This window comes from Pempheris klunzingeri, unplaced genomic scaffold (genome assembly GCF_042242105.1).
Source record: "Pempheris klunzingeri isolate RE-2024b unplaced genomic scaffold, fPemKlu1.hap1 Scaffold_121, whole genome shotgun sequence".
Classification (NCBI taxonomy): Eukaryota; Metazoa; Chordata; class Actinopteri; order Acropomatiformes; family Pempheridae; genus Pempheris; species Pempheris klunzingeri.
In genome coordinates this window covers 33,597-43,310 of record NW_027255024.1, presented here as the reverse complement: position 1 = coordinate 43,310, position 9,714 = coordinate 33,597, and the positions used below count along the sequence as shown (strand labels likewise).

General features: G+C 26.0%; 1 protein-coding gene across 1 annotated transcript; it reads right to left on the bottom strand.

Moving 5' to 3' along the window:
• Positions 1-7,611: 7,611 nt before the first annotated feature.
• LOC139225253 (EH domain-containing protein 1-like) lies at positions 7,612-9,453 on the bottom strand. Its single transcript, XM_070856221.1, has 5 exons — positions 8,795-9,453; positions 8,481-8,727; positions 8,124-8,429; positions 7,926-8,078; positions 7,612-7,857 (listed from the first exon to the last, which is right to left on the bottom strand). Exons 1-5 carry the CDS (start codon positions 9,451-9,453, stop codon positions 7,612-7,614), a joined length of 1,611 nt encoding a protein of 536 aa, XP_070712322.1.
• Between the last annotated feature and the right edge of the window lie 261 nt (positions 9,454-9,714).

Sequence of the window (9,714 nt, the reverse complement as noted above, 5' to 3'; positions counted from 1 at the left end):
ATTCTATCTTAATCACTTCAAATATAATAATTTTAAAATGCGATTAAATTATTGACATTCAAGCTTAATTATATTGATAAATTTTATTGCATTTTGCAGCATGTTAAATTATGTGAAATGATCGATTAAAAAATGTTTATATACTAATAAATAGAATTCAAACTGTAAAGTATAATAAAGAAATAATCAAATTTTTCAATGTGTTAACAAATGTTGAATTATCTGATTTTATGAATAAATAAAATTTACAAGGTATTGTTTATGTCAAAATGTTAACTTAAAAATATGTAGAATCACTAAAGTTGAGTCACTTGATGTAAAGTTTAACATAATTTTATAATAGTAACTATATAAAATTCATAGTATGTGAGATAGATTTTAAAAATAAACCATGTTAATTAACTTTGGTAATCCAATTTTTAAGTTATTGCATTTACTTAAAATTAAATACAACAAAAATATATTTGATCAGTTTTCTATTAAGACATAAAATTCTTACAATACTGACGTCATTGAGTTGGGCCAGTGTATGTATATGATTAATTATTTCAGGGATATTGTTTGTAACCATTCTTTCAACGTTTTTAATCTTATCAAGCTTCAGCTTATTAAATGATGAGAATTTATATTTTTTGAGCGCTGTTCTCATATGGTTTATCTCTGGAAAATCATCAATATTTATTTGATATTTAGTAGATAGGTGATTGTAAATAATATGCATATTATGCAGAAGAAAGGATTTGGCATCTTTTTCGTTAAAAACTGTTATTTCACTTTTTAAATATGAAACAATATAGGCAGTTATCTATTATAATATATTTTAAAAAAATATAATATTTGTATATACAATAGCCTGTTTTGCTCTCTTTATCATATTATTAATCTTGGTAATAATTGATGTTTTTGGTATATATCGGATTTCATTGAGTAATTCAAATGTTTCATCGTATAAAACTCCTTTGAAATACTTACAATCAGAAAATGAATTTATCTTCCAACTACCCATTTTTATTTTTTCTATTTCTAGTATTTTAAATATTTTTGAGTGATTCCATAGAAAAGTACCATACATGTGCATCACCTCTTGGCTAGTTAATCTACAAAAAACATTATTTTAGAAAAATAATTTACTAATGGCAATATTATATTATTAATTTTATTATTATTATGTAAAAAATAAAAATTACGATTCAGATTTATTTAAAAAGATTCGTAATTTAGATAAGCAGTTATGATTAATAATCTTTAGCATATTAATTTCTTCAGGAGACAAGCTTGGTTTATGAGCATCCAGCATAAATACGATAAGATCGGCTTTTTCTGAAAACCATTTAATTGCTTTTTCATAGACTTCGTATTTCTCTTTATCACTTTCATGTGATGATGCAAATATAGAGCCAGATGTGTCGATAATAGTAACTTTTTTAAGTAAATTATTATCACATTCAATACACTGAAGGTTATCTAAAAATGTGTTGCCAAGTTGATTTAAATAGTTGTATGATTTCATGTCACCACTAACAAATATATTACCTGGTATAACACGATTATTTTTTCCATACATAATAATATTAAAATTGTTTCTAGATGGTTTTGGCCCAATTCTCATTGTTTGGTATTCCGAGTTTAGTATAATACTTATAGCTGTAGTTTTCCCCGCAGAACAAGGCCCAATAAACAAAACTATTGGTGTACGTGTAAATTCTAGCATTTCTAGTTTAGGAGATACTAGCTCATCATATTTATATTCTTTTTCAAGGGGAAACAAAATAGAATTATAAAGATTATATAGATTTACATAGCATTTATGTAAAGTAAATATTTCACATAATGATTGAGGTTTAGATAGTGTTGTTGATTTTAATGCAGATGATAATTTAAAGTTTAAAGGCAAAATACAAGAATAAGCATTAGATAACCGAATACAACTATTTATCATTGATAGTGGAGCCAATTTTCTATTTTTTTCTGACTTTCTATCCACCATCAAATAGTTTATAAAATATTTATCTCTTATTAAGTATTTGTAGCTTCAATTTTAATAGGATATTCTTATGACTTATTAATGTAATGCAATATTAGTTTTTAGGAGGATTAATAATTCATTTTATTTATTTATTCTCATAGCATTTTTATAATTTTTTTAAAAATTTTACTTAACTAAAATATCCAAGTGGTACTTTATATCATAAAATATCACTAGTATATCTTTTTTTTCATTATCGTAATGTTACTGGTTCAGACTGGTTAGACTAATCTTTGATGGATTATTATAACTAATAACCATTTTAATTATGTCAAAATGTCACTTTTTTTAATACTACTCTTTATTACAATATTTTGACTTTATAATGTACTAAAATAGTGGATTTATAATTCATAAAAGTAAGTCTATTACTCGATAATAATATTTCTTGGAATATAGAAGAAAATCTATTTTGTATCATTGATAATCATTTAAAAGTAAGAATAATAGATTTATATAAAAGAAATTATAATGATTATTCAGAAATTCTATATGAAGAATACATATATATATCTATATCTATATAGAGAAAAAAATATTTTTAATAAATCTTATGAGTGATGTTTTCTTCCTTATCATTTTTATTAATACAAATTTAAACATATTGTCACTTTTTAAAACATTTTTTAGTAAAGTGAGAAACAATACATCATTTAATCAGGTGGAATTATCCTTTTTAAACCATAATTAATATCGAAAAAGACAGATAAATCCACAAAATATAATAAGGCTTTTAATAACAATAATTTTTGTGATGTACAACTATATCTATTTATAAAGCATAAATTACTCAATTTATAAATAATTTCCTAAAGAAATATTATTTGCACACTCATAATATAAACTCTTGACTAACTTTATATAGTCCCTCATATAAACAACAGGGAAGAAACGTAATAAAAACTCTCTCCATATAATCTACTGACTTTGTATTAGTGAACTCAAATAGTCTTAAAATATTAATAGTTATTAATGTTAGATATATTATATTTTCCATGTTGATCTTATAAACTCAAAAAAATTATATCATGCAAATTTGCGCATCATCAAATATTTTGGGGACTTTTACGAGTTTCATTATATCCAAGTTATACGTCATTACCAGCATTATAGTTATTATAATTATTATAATTAATTATCATAATCATAATTTTTCTGGACTTCTCACTTCATTATGTCGCAATGTCACTATGATTTAAGTTTATATGGAATTCTTATTCGTAAGAACATCCATTCGTTGGTATGTTAGAATTCCGCTTTTAACATATATTAGATAATACCAAAATATTTTGTTCGTCTAAAATTTAGATAAAAATAATCATTGTTTAGTTTTAGGAATTTTTTAAAAAAATATTATTACTTATACATTGTCATAATTCATAAACTTACCATAAAAATAACAGTTTGAAGTATTAAAATTCTAAATTAAATTTTATTTGAAAATTAATTTCTTGCTATATTATCACAAAGAAATATAAATTGATTGAAATATTTTTTGTTCTTTCTAAGTTTGCCTTCTTTAAGAATATTTATATGAAAAAATAATTATTTCTTTATTGATAGCGTTTATAAATTCTTTCATTTTTCTTTCGATCTTAATAATTTATTTCCTTTTAATAAAATATCTCTAAATTATGAAAATGAGGGTATTTACATAAATAAAATTGTCTGTTAACAAATTGACTTCAAGGGCCAAATCTATAGCTCTCATGAAGCAGTGCCAGTTGTCAATAACTAGAAAGTAAAATCCAAGTATTTGTATCTCAAATGAGTTAGATCAAATTAAATAATCATTTAATTTGTAAAAAAAATATAATATATTAATTTATAAAAAACTTTAAGAATAAAACTTAACAATATATTTTTATAATTATTAGAATATGCTCTAAAATATTTGAACATCAAATTTTAAAAATATATTGAAGTTGAATATTCAGTCATATAGTAAGTATTATTTTTGTATATTATCTTTAAGTTGATATATCATTATAATGATATATGCATAATAAATGTAAATTTTTAATTTTAAAAATATAGCAAAAATTTTATCAATGATTGCCCTACATGTAGTCTTAATATAGAATATTTTACTTAATTTTTATATAAAAGCACTCCAAGTATAATTTAATGTATAAAGTTAAATTTTTTTTTAATTTTAAATTGTTAATATAGTTTTAAATATGATACTTTAGTTTGATAATAAATCTTAAGATAAAAAGGCGGTATTTTACTAAAAATTTATAAGCGGTCTCATTTTTATAATCCTTAACAAATATTTTTTATAAAAGTTAAATATAATTTGACTTCTATATTGAGTCAAATTACTTTATTTATTGAAAGAAATAATTTTTTATAAGCGTAATTAATGCTATAGTCTAGATAAATTAATTTTGTAATTAGTACAATTATCGTATATAAAAGCACTTTTTTTAAATATATCACTTGACGCATCAAGCTGCTCCTTTACCCTATCGGATTGTTGTTATTATTGTATATTATTATTATTACTATGACAGTTTAATATATTACTGCTATCTAACCACTAAGTGCTGTAAAAAGTTTTTTATGCGGACAGATGGCATAGTGGCCAGCTCAAGAAAATGTGAGGTCACTAGTTCTCGTCTAGGTTCTGCGCGTTGTTTTTCCGGTCTCTCGTATTCCTTAATCCAAAGTTTTTTAAAATACTATGGTAATCTCATATTTCTATTAAAAAATTCTAGTACATGCTAGTAGTGAGAAATTGAGTGCTGCCGAACTATAAGTAAATAATCGCCTCCGTTTAGGTGATTACAATATATTGAAAATGTCCAACAGATAAATAGAGTAGGAGTAACTTTTATCGAAAAAAGAGGTTTTTAATGGGTTAAATTACCACACTTCCGCAGAATAATAAGTCGGGGTTGGTGTGTGGGTGAATTATGATGGAAAATTTACTGCGGTGCCTACAACGTTAAATGAAACAAGTCTAACCAACTTGAACTTATAAGCTTAATTAGTTTTTTTTCCATAGAGTTTGATCTCGTAACTATAATAAAAATATTTATTTATCTAAAATTTTAACAAAAATACCAAGCTTTGACACAACGATAGCATATTTAACAAGTTCTTTTTGTATCTTCCCTCTTTGAAGTGCTAGATTTAAGATTAGTCTAACTCTTAAGAAACTTTCTGGAGTATACATTAAAGTTAATATATTCTACACATGATAAAATTCTATTTCTACATTTATATTAAACGATGTAATACGTAATTCTGCCATATCTTAACACTAGCTAACATTTTATTTCAGACTTTCTAATCTATTGACAACTCAAAATGCCTCTTATAGGCTATTAAAATTACTAAGTAGTGGTAAATTCTTTACTTCTTCTAGTGAATTTTTCTATCATAAATTAAAAGAAAAATAATCTATATAATTTCCGTTTACTGTAACACCTAGTCTAGTAGTGAATACTAAGATGACCACAACACATTGCTGCACTTTTCGATCTATAAATATTTTACGGCATCATAAGCAATAATTTAAAAAAATAAGTATATAATTTTTACTTCTAATGAAGGAATAAATCTCATTCAAACAAAATGAATCAACGAATTTCATATTTAGTAGTCGAAGCATAAGAATAGTTAAGCTTAATAAGTACCACTCACAAATTATTTCTCCGCAAAAAGTATGAATCTGGTGAACTAATTATTTGATGAAGTGTTTCTAGTTGAATATAAAAATCTTATTTCTTCTAGACACAAAAATTTCATTATTATCCGCGTTGACAGAAAAAATAATTTAAATAATTAGTCAAGCAATACTACATTATATGACTAGATACGTGTCTTTATAGATTCATTTCAACTTTTTTTTAAATTATTATATTTTTTATCCATAAGACAAATATTAACCTAAAATATCACTATACTAAGGTTTTCAAGAAAGTAGGATTGTGTAGTGGAGTTTAAGATATCTTTTGAGCTACTGTAGTAATTTATAAAATTATACTTGCTATTGAATGCAATATATGATTTATAGCAAATATCACTACATTATTGGATTGAGTGTACATAATTTTAGTTAACAACAAAAAATATTATTTGAAGTATATTAAGTATCATAACTTTAAACATATTCGAATTGGCCAGCAAGGTTATATCATATAACTTATATGATATCGTTTCACTAGATTTTATAGAGAAATAAATCAATATATGACAAATAAACTCTTTAATTACACATTTTATAGATTTAAAGAAATTTGCTGAACTCAAATAAATAAATAAATGTGAAATTAGTGGACCATATAAAATTTGTTTTATTGAACACACAATAAGATTCCAGCAATTAACTAAACTTCTGGTCTGAGAATATCGAATTTATATACTTTCTATCTCAAATAGTTGGTTTTGGTTTTTTGAACAAATCGCAAAAAAAGTAGTGTAGCTTAAAAAATATATAAAAATTTTTTAAATTTTTGGAGCGTAATCCTAATAGATATCCGATAATATATATTCCTATTTTGGAAAGAAACATAGACTATGAATTAGAGTAATATTCAGTTTATCGGTATGACATGTCATCTCCGATATAAATCGAGCAGATGGCTCCTAATATAGGATAGTGATCGCTGACCTCGTGTTTTAGAGTTCAAAAGCAGTTGCCGCCAACTGTTTTTGATTATAGGTCTCTCTCAATCCGGAGTTTTTTAAAATACTATTGTAATTTCAAATTTCTATAGAAAAATTAGTTAATGCTTGTAGTGTGAGAAAGCCTAATGGGAGAGTGAAATAGATTGCTGACTCACTAAGCGTAAATTCCTGCTTCAGTTGAGGTGATTCTTATAGAACCAACGTCCAATAGACGGATTGGGGTATCTTTCATCAAAAAAGAGGTTTTTTAGAATTTCTGCAGAATATGTCAAAGCTCAGACGTAAGTGAATTATGATGAATAACTTTCCTACAGCGTATAAAGAAGTCTGGACAACTTGAACTTCCCATCCTAATGAGATGCACCAGGGGTTTTCAACTTAACTAAGAAAATCAAAACTGGGATTATGAATTATTCTCAATAGATGATTGAACATATAGTGTGTTCATATAATGTTTTGAAAAAATGAAAAATATTAAATAAGTGCAAACAAGATAGACCATGTATTCCGAGCCCGAGAGTTACCGAGTAAATGTTGACTTATCGACAATGATAACAGAGCATAATGTGACCTATCACTTATTAATAAGAAGTTAATAAGCTAGTCCATGACATACTTGCGCAAATGATGAAAGTTATCTTCCGCGAATACCAAAATATAGTTAAAAATCATCTAAATTTCAAGCCATGAGAATAAACTGTAATATAGTTTTTCAAGGGATTATTCTAGCATTTAGTTAGATTGTTATTAAGAAATGTCACAAGAAAATCATACACTGTGTTTTCTCATAAAAAGAATTCTAATAATCAAACAATAAATTGCATTATTTCAAATAAAAACCAATATTATGAGCATTTATCAATGAAGCAAAAGAGATCATTCAAATTAAAAACAAAAAAAAGGGTTGAATTGTAACTAATATTTTGTATTATGCATATAAAATTATTTTAAAATGAACTAGGTGGTCTTAAATGGGCTGGTAATTCATCCGGAATCTCATGACCTTCTGACTTCAATTTACAAAGATAACACATAAGTGCGAATTCATCCTTAGTAAGTTTGCCATCTCTATCAACATCTGACAAATTCCAAAGAATAGCCAACACTTTGTTTGGTAATTTGGTTCTTAAAAGTTCTTGTCTAGCAATAGCACCACTTAATTTTCCATTCTCGTTTGGTAGAGATTCAAAGACCTATATAATCACAATTACTATCATCTTGGCATATTAGACAATTAGGAATGTAATAAATTTTAAATTACACGGTCGTATGAGGCTCTAAATTGATTTACAATCCATTCATCACTATTTGATCCAAAATTAACTCCTTCTTCAGCTCCGGATGTAAAAGGGTTGTATTCTGCACGAGTATCATTCAAATTATTTCTCGATGAAAATATACCGCCTTTGACAGTCTAAAATTTATGTACAAAGTAATATATATTAGTTATTGTATGTACTTTTTCTTCAGCAGTGACTTGTGATTCTTGTGGTATCATACCTAATAGAGTGGGAATATCATTTTGAAGCATAGTTTGAACTTTTGTAATTAATTTTGAATTTAATGTATTAAATTTCATAAAATCAAAGTCGGGGAGAATTTTTCGCATACTTTCAACGGGTGGAAAATCGCCAACTGAAAGTGACAATTCACGTGTGAGTTGTCTATAAATATCAGGTAAATTGGCGATAAGTTCTGCTTTTTTCTTATCCTTACCAAACATCGGCATTGCTGCTCGAAGTGCTGAAATAATATGAGCGTTAATCTAGATTACATATATACTTGATTTATATATATATTTAATATCAGTTCATACAATAGCATAACGAGCTCTTTTAATAAAATCATTCAATTTACGAATTGCTGCATTTTTTGGTAAATTTCTTATATCTTCAAAAAGATCATCCTGTTCCAATTGGAATAAATCACGATAATCATCTATGATAAGTGGTTTATCCCAAAAGCTTCCAATATATATTCTTGTGACCTCGGGTGTCTGTATAACTTTACCTAACGACCACATTAATGCACCATAAACCCTCATTAATTGTTGTTTAGATACCCTATAAGATTATTATAATTTAAATAAGAATGATATCTATTTATGGAGGTTATAAATAAAAATATTACGAATCTGCTTTATTTAAAATTAATCGTATTTTTGTATCATACGAACGTAATGCTTCAATAGCTTGACGAAATTCATCTGATATATCCAATTTATGTGCATCAAAAAGTAATAATATCAAGTCAGAACGTTCAGCAAACCACGATACGACACCAGTAAAGTCATATCCTCTTGAAACGGTTTGTTTATCACCAGCCAATATACCGGGCGAGTCCACTATAGTAAGATTCTTAAGAAAATCATTATTAGTTTCTGAACAACAAAAACGATTTAGAAAGTTATTTCCAAAAGAGTCTAACGAACAAAACTGTTTTGATTTATCACTGACGAGTGCATTTCCTGGTATTATACGCTCACTTTCGCCATACATTATAACCTGAAATCCATCTGTAGTTGGTTCAGGTCCTATTCTCATTCCTGGATAATCTGCATTTAATAAATATCTTATAAGTGATGTTTTTCCAGTAGAATACTGTCCAATTAATAGAATCATTGGTGCGCTATCAAAATCTGATCCTTGCAGCTTTGGTGCTATTATTTCCTTGAATTTGTAGTGATCTTCTAATGGTAACAAACGAGTTAAATATAAATGCTTTAGTCCATCAGCTACAGTTCTAAAACTATCTGAAATCTCATTCTTTTTGCGAAACGTAGACACCATAGAACTTTCTTTAATCCCTTTGTTAATGCGTACGCAATGTATAATCTCATGATCATACATAATATTTAAATAAAATAGATCAACCGTTATTTCAGTACTATTTATTAAACTTTTATAAATAAAAAAATTCTAGATAAATTTTAATATTGGGATATGTAAATAAAAGCTCTAATAATGACTATGTATTCATGTTCATTGTTAATCTATTGGTCTTATATACTACTAATCTGTATTAGGCTACTTGAGGGATATTTTACAAAT